General features: G+C 46.7%; 1 protein-coding gene across 7 annotated transcripts in view; it reads right to left on the bottom strand.

The window, feature by feature from the left end:
• The window catches only part of FARP2 (FERM, ARH/RhoGEF and pleckstrin domain protein 2), a 102,000-nt gene extending 83,748 nt beyond the window's left edge, over positions 1-18,252 (bottom strand). For all 7 annotated transcript variants that reach the window (XR_002122460.1, XR_002122466.1, XM_019629647.1 and 4 more), the window contains exons 1-2: positions 18,236-18,252; positions 4,280-4,514 (exon numbers count right to left, since the gene is read on the bottom strand). Coding sequence is in view for 5 of the 7 variants with exons in the window: in XM_019629647.1 (XP_019485192.1) it covers positions 4,280-4,480 (201 nt within the window). In the remaining 2 variants the exon portion in view is untranslated. The remainder of the gene's footprint in view (positions 1-4,279; positions 4,515-18,235) is intronic.

Raw genomic sequence — 18,252 nt, 5'->3', positions numbered from 1 at the left:
AGGACAGCAATTTGTCTGTTTCCCTTCCCCCAATTCCTCAGCACTGTTCCCATCCCCCCAATTCCCCAATAAAAAAAAATCTTTAAAAAAATAAGTAAATAAATAAAAATTCAAAGCAGTCTTAACTAAGGCATGTTAATCCAATCTAACTTTTTTGGACTTAATATATATTTTTTTTAATTGGGGAATTGGGGGGATGGGAACAGCACTGGGGAATTAGGGAAGGGGAACAGACAAGTTGCTGTCCTTTTGTTCTTCAGTCTAGTTGTGGAGGACGTTGCTTCACTGGCCCAAGTTGGCACCATCATTGCGCTCTTCCCGGGTGAGGCAGATCAGTCGCCAGCTTCTGGACGACCGCTCACTGCGGCTGCTGGCCACTCACGCTGGCTGCTGGCTACACACGGTAGCCATGGCAACCCACTGCCACAGGGACTGCAGCCTACGCCGTTGCCGGCGACTCACGGCAGCCCAGTTCCAGGTTGAGCTGTTGTTCAGCATCTTAGCTGTGGAGGGCAGTGTCACTGGCCCTCATATGTGGGATCCGAACCGGGGCCCTCTGGCGTCCCAAGCCAGCTCCTAACCATCGCGCCACTTGGCTGGCCCTGGACTTAATATTTAATTTAGTACTTTATTAAAGTTTACTACATTTTGTGATACTTAGCAATGTTTTTTGAAGACTCCAATCTAACTTTTGATTTCATTCATTCACCACATATTAACACAGCGAGGCACTTTCAACACGGAAAGTCCAACGGTGGGTCAAATGATGCCTTGGCTCCGGAACTGGCCTTCCAAGGAGGACAGACCCCAGGCCAGACCAGGGCAGGGACGGTCTTCACTGCAGCTGGAGACCCAGCAGCCAGGGACCTCACTGCTCTGTACGCCCATGCTCCACGCTGCAAGCCTACACCATCCCACAAATCCAACAGCAAATGTCACGTGACCACAATCTGTGTCTGTCCGTTCAAGTATAAAGGGGGGATAGGAGTGGGCAGACGGGTGACCAGCGGACGAGTGATGGTGGAGCAGTGATGGGAGGCCCAGGTAGGTAGCTAGTCTTGACCTTGCATCTGTAGGATCTTTGGAGCTGTGGCCCACGGGAGATGCGGGGGAGAAAGCAGCAGGGTGCCTGCTCTGGCTAGCCCCTTCTGGAGGGCCTTGCAGGAAGCACGTCTGGGGCAGGCAGCTCCACTGGCTCAAAGCAGGCCAACAAAGCGTGTCCATCACATAGCAAACCCGCCCAGCCCGACACCAGACAATGGAGCTTCACAGACAGTCTTCTTTCCAGGACTGCATTCCTGATCCACAGGCAACGGCTGCTCTGGCAGCCTGCCGAGGCTCCCCCCCCACCTCCCCGCTTCCTGGGCACACCCCCATCAAGGTGGCTCTGCTCCTCCTCCGCCCCTGAATCTGGGCGGCCTGGCAGCTTGCTTTGATCAGTAAAATCCAGCGGAAGCTACAAAGCATGAATTCCAAGCCTAGACCTCAGGGACTAGTTTCTCCTCCCCAGAACACTTCCATCTCCAGGTGAGCAGGGCCAAGCTGTGGCTGGAGGGGGGTTCCAGGTGAGGCGCCAGATATGTGAGTAAGTCCATGCTGGGCCACCCAACTGCCCAAGGCCAGCTCAGACCAGAAGAACCTCCAAGCCAACACTCAGACACGCAGCAAATGGGAAATATTTGTTGTTTTAACTAAGTTTTGGAGTGGTTTGTTATTTATCAAAGCTAACTGGTAGTTGTGAAGGAAAGGGTACTTGGAAGCAAAATACAACGAACTTAAATTTAAATTTTCACTCCTCCTGAAAGGCATGTGTCTAACACAACTTAAAACATATCCTATCCAACCACGGACACGCAACAGGAAATGTAACCTGATTCTTTAATTTCTGGTAGCTCTCCAGGTATATTAAAATACCAAACATGATGGTTACATTTGATCAATATAAACAGCAATCCCAATTTATTAAAACTTTTACAAGCTCTAAATGCTCTGAAACCTTTACAAAATACCAGCTGATCTCCTTAAGTATAAAATGACCCAGATGCTCGGTAAAGGTGAATATTTCAGAGAAGGACTACATCCTATTTATGACAACAATAAATGTGTGCTTTTTTCTTTTTTGGGCCTAGTTTTAGTTGATAAAGACCATGAAGCAGGACAAAAAAAAAATAAAAATGATGCTCTAACAGTAAACTGTGTGCAGCTCTTTTCTCCCTTTCATTCTTTCAAATTCTGAGCCTGTCATAAGCCTCAACGGGAGAGAATGTGTGTATCACAGGACAGCTACCTGGTGGAAATGCTTGCAAACATTTGGCTGGAAGAGATCTGGGAGCCCAATTAATCCTTAGACCTTTAACCTATTTCCTACAAGGTGATTCTGGAAAAGTACCTTGGAGAGACAGGAAATGCTGTCAAAGAGAACCAACCGCCAACCACCAGGGTTCAAAGGTTACCTGTTTCAGACCTCCTTCCCAGACTCTTGCAACACAGTAGTGACGTGACAAGTGGGACAAACAGGTTCTACCAGTTTCAATTATCACTGCCCTGATGAAATGATACTTGATTTCCTCCTCAAATAAGGCCTTAAAAAAGGCGTTCAGGGTCCCTTGAGTTCAGACACTATGATGCTAGGCACCAGGTACCTATCATCAAACACTTAGGTGAGAGAGGCCAGTGTACCCTAGGCTCCCAGCAGGTGCTTGCCTCCCAACAGCCCCTGCAGGCCCCACCCGCCCACTTCCACCCTCTTCCACCCTCACCTCCCCTTTCTCAGCAGTGCATTCTGCATCTAGGCATTGCCAGGGCCTAAAGGAGGTTTCCTTCAGGCCCAGCACAGCCTGGCACGTGGCTCGATAATCTTTTTATTTTCTGCGTAGCATCGTGGCATCTTTTTTTTAAGATTTTATTGGGGAATCGGGGAAGGGGAACAGACAAGTTGTTGTCCTTTTGCTCTTCAGTCTAGTTGTGGAGGACGTCGCTTCGCTGGACCATGTTGCTTTTATCATTGCACTCTTCCCGGGTGAGGCAGTCGCTCACTGGCCACTGGACGGCCGCTCACAGCAGCTCTTGGCAGCTCATGCCAGCTGCCGGCCACTCACGGTAGCTCATGGCAGCCCACTGCAGCCTACACTGTAGCCAGCGACTCAAGGCAGCCCAGCTCCAGGTCGAGCTGTTGCTCACCATCTTAGCTGTAGAGGGCGAGCATCACTGGCCCTAATGTGGGATCTGAACCGGGGCCCTACTGCTCAGAGCTGATGTCCCAGGCCAACTCCTAACCAACGCGCCACTAGGCTGGCCCGCATTGTGACTTCTTGACAGAGCAATCCAAGCACAAATCAACCTCTTTCTCAAGTTTAAGTTCATTCTCTTGTCCTTATTTTGTGACGTTAAGAACAGAAGAAGATTCTGAAGATATTACTGTAAGTCAATATGAAATTATTTAAAAGAATATATTTATGCATTACATATGAAAATAAATAATTTTTGAAAAGAATATTCATTCTGATGTCATTTAGAAAATCAGAAAAAAGGTTTCCTAATGTATTACATGGGTCTAAAAACTATTAATATACACATATGCATATGCATATACCGGGGTGCCAAAAAATGTATACATATGACTTGTACTCATCTTTTGTTATTGTACATATTAAGTATTACAATTTTAATAAAATTTTTTCCTTTCTTAAAATGTGTGTACATTTTTTTGGCACCCTCTGTATAATTGTTTTGGCAACATTATCAGTGCATTCTAACATCAGGGAATTTTCAAAATAAAAATGTTATTCTGCCCTAGAAAAACAAGTTCTATGTGAACACCAAGCCACACCTCCCGTGTCCAGGCTCTCTGCACAGTGATTTCTCAGTCCTTACCCCAGCTATCCTGGAAAAGGGGGCTGCGAACACCCCCACATTTCAGATGATGAAGCTGACGTGGTGAGGCTGAGTGACAACCCTCACCCAGGCAGCCAGTGATGATTCAGGAAGACTAGGGCGGATACCATATGATTCCAGTTTGCACCCTACAGCGCTAAGCCAGCCTCTCAAAAGGCAAGAACGGTGAGACCACAGGACAGCAGAATTTTAAAGGAAAGACAGGAGAATCCACTCTCCAAACTAAAAGGTGAAACTCAGACTCTCATTTCCAAGAATTTTACTGTGTGTCACCAAAGCCACTCTTGGTCAACTTCAGAAATAACCAGCAAAATGAGACGTGGGACTTAAGACGTGACTTTCAGAAAACAATAGGCAGCATGCCTCCCCGAATTGCGCTTCTCACCTCAATGGCAAACACTTCCACGGTGTCGTCCAGCAGCTTCACTCTCATGTGCAGGTGCGTCTGCATCCTGCCTGGTGGCCCTGCCGTCGCCACCGAGGGAGCCTGCCCGGGCTCGAGGGTGCTCACTCCCGTAGCTGTCTGTGCACCCAGGCGGCTCCCAGGGGTCTGCAGGACTCTGTACGTTCCTTCTATCTCTCCCATTCTTCACCAGAGAAGTGAGGAATATGCGAATATGCTAAAACAAAACAAAACCCAAAGAATCATCACCAGTTATTTAGATATTAATCTAATCATCAGGTCCACAGGAATTCTCTGCATAATTTTTGCATAAATGACATAAAGATAAAGAGTGAAAAAAAGACTGCCTTCTACTCATACATGGATCGGTGGACCATAAAAAATGACAAGCAACGCCCATGTAACAATACTTCCCGGGGAATCCTGTGAGCCAGGCAGCGATTTAACTGACAGAACCCACACAACCGCATAAGCGAGCCCCAGCGGCATTCCCCAGCAGGGGCAGGAGGCGACCAGTGGCTTGCATCTCTCAGGCTGCAGGCATCCCTATACATGGCCCCTCCACCCTTCACGGTGGTACCCACTATGCTGACCACACATGGAAAGTGCAGGACAGTGCGTTTCAACCAAGGTAAACACGTGTGACACGGCACAGCACCCATGTGTCAGGCAGGGATCGGCAGGTCCCTTCTCTCTGCTGACAGGGTAGGGAAAGGGCCAAGAACAGTAGCTGAACACAGCCAGGCTCGTCTCCAACTGCTTTGCACTCCTTGGGTTTTCTAACTTGTGCCTCACCAGGCTGGAGTGGTGCCAGTGGTGGTGTGAAAGTAATTTCAGACACAGCACTGAATGACAGTCTGGGTGAGTGTCACGAGGACCATACACCTGGCGTCAGGGGGCACCTGCCTTCTTCTGTCCTCACGATAATCTTGTTACCATCACCACCCACTGTACACTTAACAGACAACGACACTGAGGGTCCAAGACTGTCAAGTAGCTGGCCAAGTGTGACACCTGTGCTCTTTTCAATTCTCCTCGTGCCACGGGAAAGGCCTCTGGTTTTAAGCTAGTACGCTGAACAGCCCTAATCACTTATTTGTTCTCAAAAGCAAAGAACAGAATGAAGTATCAGTGAGAATCTAGTAATACTGGCTTGCTTTTAACTGTATTTATTAATATAGTTACCCTCCATTTTTGGCAAATTTCCTTCTTAAATACATGTATGTATGTTTGAAATCAACTTAAAGAAAAGTATTTAATAGTAAAGTACAGCAAGGCAAAAACAAATGCCAGTGTTGAATCAGGAAAAAAAATGCAGCTGCTGCAAGTTATTTGATTTCACTTAACCATCTTCACACAGTCTTCTAGCAGTCTGCAGTAAATGTTTTAGAGAACTAATCTTGTTAAATTCTGGGTCCTCATGCGCCAACGCAACTGCTGAGTCCTCTGGCCCTTTCCTCTTCTTCATGCTTATTTTGTTATCAAGCTCATGAACTTTTTATCTTTTGAATTAAGTTCAAAAGGCTTCTCAGTGACCAGCTGCCAAGCACTTCTGCTGTACACTTAACTTAAACTCTACCCAGCTAGGCGCCCTTCCCAACCCACATGGGAGAGAACCTCCATGCACGTCTGATTTATCACACAAGCAGGCAGAAGACGGGAAAGCCAAAACCCCTGGGAAGTGGACTGTGAGGAGCGTGGGCCAGTGATGAGGCTGTGAGTCGTCTGGCCAAATCCAAGAACCGAAGTCACAGGTGCCAGATCCAGTGAATAAGGTGGTGAGGATACATCTTAATGTTTTTATTGGACAGAAATTGCTGTACCAGAAGCAATGTGTGACACGAAGCATTGTCACGACGGAGAATGATTTATGGCACACTTAAAACACACCTTCTCTCAACCGTAGCTCACACCCAACTGACTGCACCGAACAAATTGAAATCTGTCACACACTCTTACTAAGGTTCGATGTGCCACTTCCCATATTGACGATCCCTGCCTTTTCATTGGATGGCACTCGGCAGCAGCATTCACTGTGTTTTGTGATCACAACGGAAAGGCTCCATGTCACATATAACTTCTGGTACAGCGATTTCTGTCAAATAAAAACATTACAGTGTGTCCTCATCTATCTTATTCATCGGATCTGGCACCATTTGACTTCTGGCTCTTCCCCAAAGTCAAAATGACCATGAAAGATAAATGTTTCGAACTGATTCAGAACATCGAGGCAGCCATGACAGCACAACTAAAGACACTCACGAAAGAGGACTTCCAAAACTGCTTCAGAAAGTGGCAAGAAGGATGGGTAAGGGTGTTCAAAGCGAGGGGGAGTATTTTGAGGGGGATTAACAGCAATGTGTCTTTTACTGTAAAAAAATTTTCAAAAATTTAAACATTCACTGTATTTTTTTATCACACCGTATAAATTCTTACTGGAATGTTCTCGAAGTCTTCGCTTTGCTAATGTCACTGGTGTAAAAGCATGGCCTGCCTGCCTCATGATGAAATGCGCTGCGCTGAGCACAGTAACAAAAGACAAGGGGTCTCGGCCACAGACACTACCTCAGAGAACCAGTTTCCATGCCACTGGTATAAAACCTGAGATATACCACATTCTGAGGACAAGAGCTTTTGCATTCCAGTCTCACAAACTTGAGCAGTTACTGCAAAAGTGAGAAAGCCCACTTGAAGGTGTCTCCAGGGTGCAAAGAGATGCTCACGTTCTTGGTCAGTTCAAATGACAGGACACGGAGTCACTGAGTGTAGGTTCTTCTCAAACAAGCTATGGGGTGTTTTCCTTCGGGCACCAAAGTGATCCTTCCCTTTCTAAGTGAAGCTACAGTTCTGAATACACAGATACAACCAGAATGTACTTTTAGAAGTCACTTCTCTTAGTTACTCCTTTGTATAACTCTTTTATATTGTTTCTTAATTTTAGATGGAAAACAATGTCTTCAGGTTCTTTGTCTTCGCCTCATTATAACAAAGTCATGTCTAAACACATAATTGTAAGAAAATGGCAAGACCAGCCCATAACGTCCATAGGGGTACAGTAGGGTGAGAACACTGTAAGGAGAACGTGTGAGGAGGGTATTATGATAAAAGTTAGGGCAATGGGCCCTCTTGGTGACAGGGGCCTGCTATAGGGAGAGGGTACAGAAAAGGGTCTGTGGTGTGGCTGGCGCAGTTCTACTGCTTGACCAGGACAGTGTTCACTTGATAATTAATTGAGCCATACATTTGATTCACATGGTGTCTATTTTATAGTAAAAATATATTCAAAACAGCATACTTTTAGTTTAACATTGTTTCATCTGTCACATGAACTAAAGGCATATTAAATAAATGAAAGACACTTTTCTTATTTATTCAAAGAATACTAAAACACAGCTGCCTAGAGGAAACCCCTTCCGAGCAACAGATTTACATACTGGTTATTCTCACTCAATCCACAGCAAACATCAACACGGCTGAAGCTGAGACTCAGGCCACAAGACAGTTGTGTTCTTAAGGAGGGTCTTGGAGAAGACTGACTCACGAGTTAATGGCCCCATGAGGTACCCTGCTGTGATATTCCAAAGAAAAACCTGTTTGCTATCCCACAATACTCATGTGACATAAAGTACCCATTTAATAACTACTCAGCCTTAAGTTTAAGAAAGCTTGGGAAGTAGGGAACTTAACAGAAAACTGATATGTGACGCCCATGCTGTGAATGTCAGTTAGCCTTGGTCTCAAAGTCTACCAATCTGTGTTAGAATAACAGAAAACTGGACACTTCCTGTAGAAGTGTGCGATTGCTCATCCAACAGTCAGTTTCTACAGACTGACAATGAAAAAAATGAAAGGAAAATTGTATGCACTGAATCTGTTTCATACAAATCACAACCTAACAGAACTTTGTTTTGCGTGCTTATAAGCAAACATGACAAACACCGCAAAGCCACTAATAGCCCTCGACACACCAAGCGTTCTGCAGCCCTGGGGCCCTGAATGTCGCATGTAGCCCCTGCTCATATCTCTGCTGTTGCCAGAGAACTTTCCAGAAGTCCAGAGGGAAGGGGCAGTGCAAAGAACCAGGGACCTCTGGTTTATTTTCCCATCTTTCTTCCACATGAATTAAATGCTTTGTGGTCTTCCCTCTTGAAAGTATTTCTGGTGGCTGGATACAATCCCACCACTGAACTTAGTGCTGCTGCCTACTACAAACTCAGCTCCTGTGCATCCATTCTTATTTCAAAAACATTTAAAAACCACCTTGAGACATATTTCCATCTTGAAGTTGGAAAAATTTGGCTCAAAAGTCTGCCCAACTTTTTAGTGATGACATGTCAATGTCAGTTTGCAACAAATGTCCCACTCTGGGGGGGACGTTGATAACGGGGGGTGGGGGGCACTATGGGAAGCAGGAAGGACAGAGCAGCAGCCTGGGGAAGTAGAGCCCTGGAGGCAGCACCCCTGTGGCCTAATTATGTCTCTGCCATTGACAAGCTGGGCCACTTCATCATGCCTAGTGGAAGGTGATGGGGAGGGATCGTTCTCAACTCTAGGAATCTGTGATTCTATGCTGACAGCTCAAAGTGAAAATAAAATGAAAGATGTGCTCTTGACTCCAATTAATTTATAGTATTTAGCAGCCAAAGATTAATAAAACCTCATAAAATCATGTCATCCCATCCTTTCTACCTCACCATATGAAATAGTGGCTAAATGTTTGCAAGAAAAGGGGGATCACTTTCAGACAAATTCCACACCACAATATAAACACAGATTATTGGTCCAAAGAGGTAACTTTGGACAAAACCAATATTTGCAAAACTCAGAATTCTACTTTTACTCCCTAGGTTTTCAAAAACAATTGCCTGAACGCTAAACAGATATCAATATTTTTTACCTTCTTCCAACAGGTATTCTGACTTTATGTTAAAAAAATTTTCTAATAACTGAAAACTAAAGTTTTAAGAGCTGAAATGAATCCAGATAACTGACTATTCTCAACACTTTCTTTTGGAAATGAAGCCGCCCAACTTAATGTCAAAATCTTCACAGACAAAGCAAGGCAGAAAGATGTCTATATGCTGCTTTGGTTTGACAAAGTGAGTAAAAGCCAGGAGCAAAAGCAGGTGGGTGGCACACAAACATTTGTTAGAAGAGGAGGAATATAAACACATGCATCTGCTTATATTCAACAACAGCGGAAGGATAAACCGAAAACTAAGGAGCATGGTTAGCTATGGGGGAGGAGTGGAGCATTGGGGAGACAGTGCTGGAAACCCTGCTGCTTCTAAGATTCTGTGTTCAGTCATGTTGATGGGAACCTTGTAAATGTTTTTACATGATGAGAAAGCAAAATGAAATCAGTGTTTTAGAAAAGCAAGCCCTAAAAACTCAAATAAACTAAACAGATGATCCTAACTGTACATTAAGACAGTGTTTAAGCTACAAAGAGAATTCGTTCACCTGACTTTAAAAAACTCAGTAACCTCATTATACATCACTAGTAATATACATTCTAGGAGTTAAAAGACTACAAGTAAACCAAAATGTGGCATATTCTACAGGAAATGCATATTCTAACTTCTTCAATAAATGGCTCCCCCAAAAGCGAGGGGGCGGGGAGAATGGAAACTGTTAAAGATGTTATCTGCCAAATGCTACGCGGGGGGCCTTACTTGAATTCTGAATCAAATATCAGATGTTGGAAAAGTCATGACGCATTTTTGCAACAAAAAACATAAAAAAATACGTCATGACTTTTCTGACAACCCAATATTTATAGAACAATCAGGGGAATCTGAGTACTAACCGAATATTAGATGATATTAAGAAATACTGTTGATTTCCTGGGTGACTTAATGGTATTGTGTATATGTAGGGGAAAAAATTCCTCTCTTAAAGATACACACTAAAGTATTTATGGATGGAATGAATAAAGTCTAGGATTTACTAAAATAATCCAGTGAGGTGGAGAGCAGTATTGGGGATGATAGGCCAAACAAACAAAAAACCCCAAACTACCATCTGTATGTCCATTATTGAAGCTGGGTTTGATATGTTGTTTTCTCTACTTTTGTGAATGTTTGGAGTTTCCATAAGTGAATGTTTGGCGTTTTCATAAGTTTATTAAAAAAACAAACAAACAAACAAAAAAACTAGCAACAACTTTCAACGTATATAAGGATCCAAAGAACCCTGGAATAGTGTGTAGCTGCTGGCAAAAGAGTGTGGGAGCCTCCTACACTATGTAACGCTGGCCCAGGCCCTTCTTGTCCGTGGGAAATCACCACCAGAGAGTGAAGCTGCTTGCTGAGGCCAAAGACCCAATCTGTGGGGAGGCGAGACCAGTATCCAGTGTCCAGGCTCCCAGGCCAATATAATATAATGCAAATTCTTTAAGATTAAAAAAACAAAACAAAAAAAATTTGACTTAAAAAACTGTATATCCATGCATTATAAATTCACTCTTTCCTTTGTCACTTCCATTCTGTTATTGTATTTTTCAGTTCTAAAATTCCCTTGTTTTTCTTTATATCTTATTTATTTATTTATTGCCAAGACCTTCTATCTTTCCATTTGTGCTTTTTAAAAAAAAGATTTTATTGGGGAATTGGGGGAGGGGAACAGCATTGGGGAATCAGGGAAAGGGAACAGACAAGTTGCTGTCTTTTGTTCTTCAGTCTAGTTGTGGAGGACATTGCTTCACTGGCCCTTGTTGGTATTATTATCATTGCGCTTTTCCCGGGTGAGGCAGTCGCTCGCCGGCCATTGGACGGTCGCTCACAGTGGCTCACGCCCGCTGCCAGCCACTCACGCCCGCTGCCAGCCACTCACGCTGGCTGCCAGCCACTCACAGTAGCTCACAGCAGCCCACTGCAGCAGGGGCTGCAGCTTACATTGTCACCAGCGACTAATTGAAGCCCAGCTCCAGGTTGAGCTGTTGTTCACCATCTTAGCTGTAGAGGGCAGTGTCACTGGCCCTCATGTGGGATCCAAACCCAGGCCCTGCTGCTCAGAGCTGGCGTCCCAAGCCAACTCTTAACCAACGCGCCACTCTGCCGGCCCTCTTTCCATTTGTTTTAAGAGTACCCTTCTCGGAACAGTTTAATAATAACGGCTTTAAGGTGTGTTTGGTTTTTTTTTATTGCAACCGTAACAATTTACCACAAACTTAGCAACTTAAAATACAGCCTTTTATTACCTCAGCTTCTGTGGGTTAGAAGTCTGGGTGCAGTGTGGACCTGCAGAACTCTCTGCCTAGGGTCTCACAAGGTCTGAGTCAAGGTGTCAACCGGCCTACGGTCTCAAGTGGGGGCTCTGGGGGGAGCACACTTCCAGGCTCATTCAGTTCTGTTTGGGAACACACGTGAGGCCCCCAGTCCTTGCTGGCAACCAGCGGTTGATCACTCTCAGCTTCTGGAGGCAGCTGCACTTCTTGGCTTCCTCCATCTTCTGACCCGTCCGAGGCAGTCCGGTGAACCCTTCTTACGCTTCCACTCTCTGCCATCCCTTCTGCTGTCAGCTGGAGAAAAGCTCCCCTCACTAGATGAGGCCCACTTGGATAATCCAGGACACCCTCACTCTTTTAAGATTAGCTGATCCGTGCCCTAAATTACATCTGCCAATCATTTCTGCAATGTAACCTAACATGTTCCCAGAAGGAACACTAGTGGGTCGAGGTCATGAGGCCCAAAGTCTTGGTCAGATCATTCTAACATCAGCCGCATCTCGGCTTTAGCGTGGCTTTTCTCTCGTGAGGTGATGTTTTCCTAGTTCTGCACCTGCTAGGTAATTATGGATTGTATCCTGGACATTTTAAATAGTGTGTTGTTCTGAGAGTTTGGGTCCTGTTTAAACACCACGGAAAATGCTGGTAGTTTTGCTCTAGCTGGCACTGGCTGGCTGGGTTCAGGCTGCATCCCGCCCAGCCTTGTGGGCCGTGGTCTCGGCGTCAGCTCCATCTTCAGGGGCTGTCCTCCCTGTTTACCATGCCCAGTGGCAAGAGTGGGTTCCAGGCAGTCCCCCCGTAGCTGAGTTCCCAAAGTCTCTGGCAAGGAGCTTGGGGTCAGACCCATGTGTGCACAGCTCAGTGCTGAGCCCCAAAGTTCATAAGCTGCTTTAAGGGTCACTCTTCCAAGGTCCTTCCTCTTTGCAATCTCCCTGGTGCACTTTCCAGTAGGTTGCGGCTCCCCTTCTCAGTCCTCTGGCTGGAAATCTGGGGCTTTAGTTACCCTGCTCTGCCATTCACTTCCTATGAATGCATTGTTGCCTGGGACTAAGCTGCAGGAGGACAGAGAGAAAAGGCAACGGGGCTCCTCCACGCCCTCAGAGTTTTGGGTGTACGCAGGCTCCTGCTGCCTCAGGACTGAGTGGAGGGGAGAGAGTGGAGTGAAAGTGGTGGCTTGCCCCCACTCTCTCTTTTGGAGCCCAAAGGAGAAGGCTTCTCCTACAGTTCTCCTCGTTCGCACATTGTATGTCTACTTTCTTCACCAGGTTCGGGAAGTTTTCCATCATTATTTCTTCAAATAAATTCTCGACCTCTCACTCCCTCTCTTCTCTTTCTGGTACCCCTACGATGATGTGAATGTTGTTATGCTTGATGTTGTCCCAGAAGCTCCTTAAACAATCTTCATTTTTATTATTATTATTTTTTCCTTTTTGTTGTTCCAATTCTGGTGTTTTCTGCTATGTTGTCTTCCAAATCGCTGATTCAATCCTCGGCTTCATGTAATCTGCTGGTGATTCCTTCTAGTGTGTTCTTCATTTCAGTTATTGTATTCTTCATTTCTGACTGGTTCTTTTTTATAATTTCTTTGTCCTTCTTTTTGCTTACTTATCTCTTTGTTAAAGTTCCCACTAAGTTCCTTAAGCATACTTATAACCATTGTTTTAAACTCTCTCTGGTAGGTTGGTTGCCTCCCTTGAATTTAGTTCTATTTCTGGAGGTTCTGTTTTTATTTGGGAAGCATTTCTTTGTTCCCCATTCTGGCTGTCACTCTGTTTATTAGGTAGATCTCCTATGTCTCCTAGTCTTGGCCAGGTGGCCTCTTGTAGTAGGTGTTCTGTGGGGCCCTGGCACAGTCTCCCTGGTCACCTGTGCCGGGTGCTCCAGGATTGTCCCTTGCGTGGGTTGTGTGTGCCCCGTTATAGTTGAGCCTTGATTGCTATTGGTGCGTCAGTGGGTGGGACTGACCCTCAGGCTGACGGGCTGTGGGGTTTGGCCAAGTTCACAGCTTATGAGCTGCTGTGTGGGGGCTGATAACCTCAGAAAGAGACTCGCTCTACAGGCTCTTGTGCCTGTTGAGACCCCTCCTCTGGGTGTGCCACTTGTAGGACTAACCGAGTAGTACTGTCCTGTGGTCTGAAGCCAGCCTTCAAGTGTTGTTTCTCGTGTCTCTTGGGAGAGGCTCATGTGCAGATCAATTTCAGCCTTGCCTGTGACTGGCCTGGAGCTACCTGGTAGGAGCTACAAAGCTATATGTGGTTGGCTGGTGCCTGTGCGGGACCTGAGGATGCATGGGGGTGACCACGCTGAGAACCAAGGCCAGCTGCCACCAGTATCAGGCCTGGGACAGCTTAGCAAAAGGCCTAGGGCACCCTTAGGCTTATCTGTTGCCACCTGCCAGCTGCACATAAGGCTCAGCCGCTGAGAGCCTCTGGAGGGGCCCAGGACCAGGTTGCCCCATGTTGAAAGTGCCTCCAGTGATGCTGTGCAAGTCGGAAGGGGTGGGGTCCCCGGGAGTCACTAGAGTGGGGCAGGTAGAGTTCACAAGGCTAATGCAGATTCAGTTCTTGCACCAGTGCCAAGCCTGTGGCCACTCTGCAAAATGCCCTAAGAATACCGCAGCCAGCTGCTGCTCCCTTGGGTCGCAAATACCGGAGAGTTGTCTACGAAAGGCTACAGCACAGGTTGGGGCTATTTGCCTGCCGCCAAAAGTGTCTCAGGTGGCCACGCAAACTGCTGTGGGCTGTTTACTGTCGGAAGAGTCTCCTCTAAAGCCTAGCAATTGAAACAATTTGTAAAACTACCTAGTTGTTGCTTCCTCCTTCCCAAACACATTTCCCCTAGCAGCTGGAAGATGCACTGAGCACCCTCACCCCATGTGCCTCTATTGTGTTACCTGGCAACCAGCAAAGGGCCAGAACTGCCCCCGCAAAAGCAGCTATTCTGCCTCTGGTGTCTGGGCCCCCACTTGCACCAGCTCCTTCCAAGGTCCCACACAGCCCGTAGTAAAATTTACAAAAAAAAATCTGCCATCAGTGAAGACTGCTGCTTCTTTCCCCTCCAACTTTGCCTCTGTCCCTCTTTCCCTCTACGTCAGGTAGCTTAGAAGGGGCTGTCGGTGTTTTGGGGATCCAGCTAAAGGCACGAATTAAAGATGCATTTGGTTTGGGTTTAATGGGATTCATTTATGTTGTCTGCAGTTCTTTCCATGTATACTTAAGTTATTAGCAGCCATGTCAATGTAGGGGTGGCTTTCTGGAATACCGCTATAGCCCTGTGCCTGCTCATCAGGCATTTATGAGACAAAGGGACAGGGCCGGGGCCTGTGGCACCATGAGTGGGTCAAATGGCGCTTGGCACTGGAAGTGTGTGGGCAGTGGGAGAGAAACAAGTTTGAAAAACTGCTGTGCTTGCCTGTCTGAAAAATAATTGATAATGTAGCATACTTATAAATGTACCATAGGTTTTTATTTTTACATTTTGAATAGAATTGTGCAACACAGAATTTAAAAGAACTCCTGCTTTCCAAGACACAAACCTGTAGCTGTACTAGAAACAGCAAATGTGTCTATACATGAAATCCTGTTCTATGCATCCTATTAATAAAAATTTTTGACCAACTAAACTGAGGAATCACTCAATTCTTTCTATTCTCTATCACATGTAAAGGTTATTAAAAAGTACACAGCCAAAGAAAAAGTATTACAGCACACATCAGGGAATTAACAAATATGCTACTTTCCTAGATTTTTTTCATGTTTATATTACTGGTCAGCTGCTTTAAACCTGTAACTTGTTTTCCTTTTATCATTCTAAATATTCACTTTCAAAATTGATTTTTATTTGTAACATTGTAGTCTTTTCATAAAGAAACCTCCTTCCCCCAGTTGTGTAAGTTTCATGCCCCATAAAACTTGGCACCCACCCTTGCCCCAGATGTAATTTGATTAATTTATTCAAATATTTACTGAGCACCTAGTCTGTATCAAGCAAGTGAAAGTACGTAAGGATAGGAGACTATAAAACAGAAAATCCCTCCCATTAGTGGAAGAAGACAAGGAAGACAGTATGTTAAATGGTGGTAGGAGCCATGGAGAAAGTAAAGACAGCAGATGGGAATTTGATGGGTGGAGAGGGAGGTGAGAAAGACTCACCAAGAAGAGGGCATCTGCATCAGGACTAAAGAAGATCCTGATGCAACAGCCACCACGTCCTGAGTGACTGCCACTGCTGGGTGGCCATGCCACGCCCTTGACCACATCATCTCATTTAATCCTCACAATCCCCACTACGCAGATCAGCAACTCGGGCTCAGGAAGGTCAGTGCCTTGCTGGTGGCCACTCAGCTCTGCAAATGGCCTCAACCCCTCCCTGATTTCAGTGTGCTGTCTCCTCTCCGCTTTGAGGGACCCCAGATACCAAGCACAGGGCACACAAAATTCTAAAACGGGAGACAACTACGTAAGTAGCCAATACCACCTACCCACTGCAGCAACAGAGCAGAAACCACAAGTAGCATGGAGGAAGGGGGTGCTGCTAGCCGGACCCAGAGAGGCTTCTCAGGCAATAAGTCGGACAGGAGACCAGCTGGACAAGGGGCTGTGTGTGCACGGATGGGACTGATAGGCAAGAAGGGAGGGCTGAGTGTGGCTGGGGCCCTGAGGGTGCTTGTGTGTGTGTGTGGGGGGCTGGGCAATGAGGGGTGTCAGCCAGAGCACGTGGACTGGGTGTAATCTCATACCTAGTTCTGTGCTCCAGCTGGGAAGAAATGAGGAGGTCGAGCTGAGGAGAGGTGGGAGGAAGAAAGAGTCATCACTGCCTCGGACAACATTACAGGACCTTTTTGCCTGAATTTTCAAATGGCTATAAACGAAAACACTGGTGTAGTGGGGAAGCAATACCATGGCTCTAAAGCAAAACTTACATCATTCTAAATTCCCTTCTGACCCTTGTCCACGTCCTCACAGGTTTTTACAACAGTATGATGGCTGTGTACACATTCTTCCACCTTTTAGGTGAAGGAATGCTTTGGAACATATTTCTATGGATCAAACTGGGGCTCCGTGGGTCTGAAAGGGCTTCGTGAAACTAGCCAGCATCAATCTGCTTTGGCAATCTGTTCACAGCTTTCTCTGCAAGCAGGACAACTGCTTAAATGCTGCCTACTTCTCTCTCAGCTGTCAGCTCAGATTCATCTTGCAGCTGGCAACATAATGGCTAATGTTTATTAAGCACTTACTGTGTGCCAGGCATCTTGCTAAGAGCTTTTCTACTGACACAACCCTGTGAGGTGGGTAGACTTTAACCCCATTTTATCGATAAGGAACCTGAGGCAGAGATAAATTAATGTTGTGTACACTTCCTTCTTGGGAAAGGAATTAGCACTGAAGGAACTTGGGAGGTCTGTTATGAAAATGTCCAGCAAACAGGAGGCTGCACATCGGTCTCTAGTCCAAATGGCTCAGTGCAGAGTGACAGTGAGAATGAGCAGCAGAGCACGGGCACCAGAGAAGCATGCCATGGGTGACCCACCCCACTTCCTCTACGTTACAAAGAAGCGCTGCCACCTGGCCACATCTCCTTTGCAGATTCTGAGAGAACCAAACAAAGAACAGGTACGAAGTGCTTCACAACCTGAACACACAATTACGTCTTCTGGTGTACAGGACTCAGGAAAACGTTTCAAAAAACTGTAGACGCAGAACATTAAAATTCTATTTGGCCTCCAAGTAAAGGTTACTCCATGCCCGCCTACCTCTCAAGTCTTCTGCCATCTCTGGCAGCGAGAAAATCTGTGTTCTCTGTTGTAATGCAGTCTACACACAACCAGCACTCTAACCCAATGTCACCTGATGGTTATCAAACATTTCCACAGCGCTCCAGCCAAAACTACCTCATGGAAACAAAACAAACGTAGTGAGAAAAACCACCCTTTTAAGATTTCGCCCTGGGTTTTAAATCTTGCCACCCTTTCTTCACACTATGGATGGCCATTATTTCCTCCAACACGCCTTGTTTTAATTTGTTTTTCACAGCCATTATTGACTATGAAAGCGGCAGAAGCTGCTGCCACCAAGGTACATGAAGACTGGTCCCAATTTTCACGGTTTTCCTTTAGAAGCCTCCCCACTACCTTAGGACTATCTCTACAACTTGGTGGAGTACAAATAGTAATATCGAACACCGGAATCCCACCTCTAAGATACAATTTAAGGAAAGCCAAGAAGGGCGTGGCCACACGTCTGGGGAGCTCCACCTGTGGCGCTGCGCTGGCCTTCACCGCGCACCTGGATCTACACGCGGGGCATTCTTTGCCCCGCGACCTCCACGCAGGGCGCTACCCGGGTCACCTCGCCCGGGGCCCTCCATGAGGGACCCTCCGCCGGGCACCCTTGCGCCTCCCAGCGGGACCCTCCCCGGGGCCTCCACGCGGGCACTCCCGCCCCGCCCACCTCCGGGCCTCCAGCGGGATTCCCCCCACGGCACCCCGAGCCTCCAGCGGTGGGGTCCCCACACACAGGCCCCTCGGTGCACGGGGCCCGCCGCCCTGGCAGGCCTCTGAGCCCGACAGTGGACTCCTCTGGTGGACCGCAGTCCTGAGGCGTCCAGGCCGCCGCGGGCCTCAGCGCCCTCCTTGCCCAGGGCCTCGGCCTCAGGCTTCGGCCGTCCGCCCCCGCCCCCAACCCCGCGTCCTTGCGGCCCCACGTCCTCACCCGCCGGCCCGGCCCGC

The sequence above is a fragment of the Hipposideros armiger genome, unplaced genomic scaffold (assembly GCF_001890085.2).
Source record: "Hipposideros armiger isolate ML-2016 unplaced genomic scaffold, ASM189008v1 scaffold_17, whole genome shotgun sequence".
Taxonomy (NCBI): Eukaryota; Metazoa; Chordata; class Mammalia; order Chiroptera; family Hipposideridae; genus Hipposideros; species Hipposideros armiger.
Note: the sequence above shows the minus strand (reverse complement) of the source record. Positions and strands in the feature narration are given on the sequence as shown.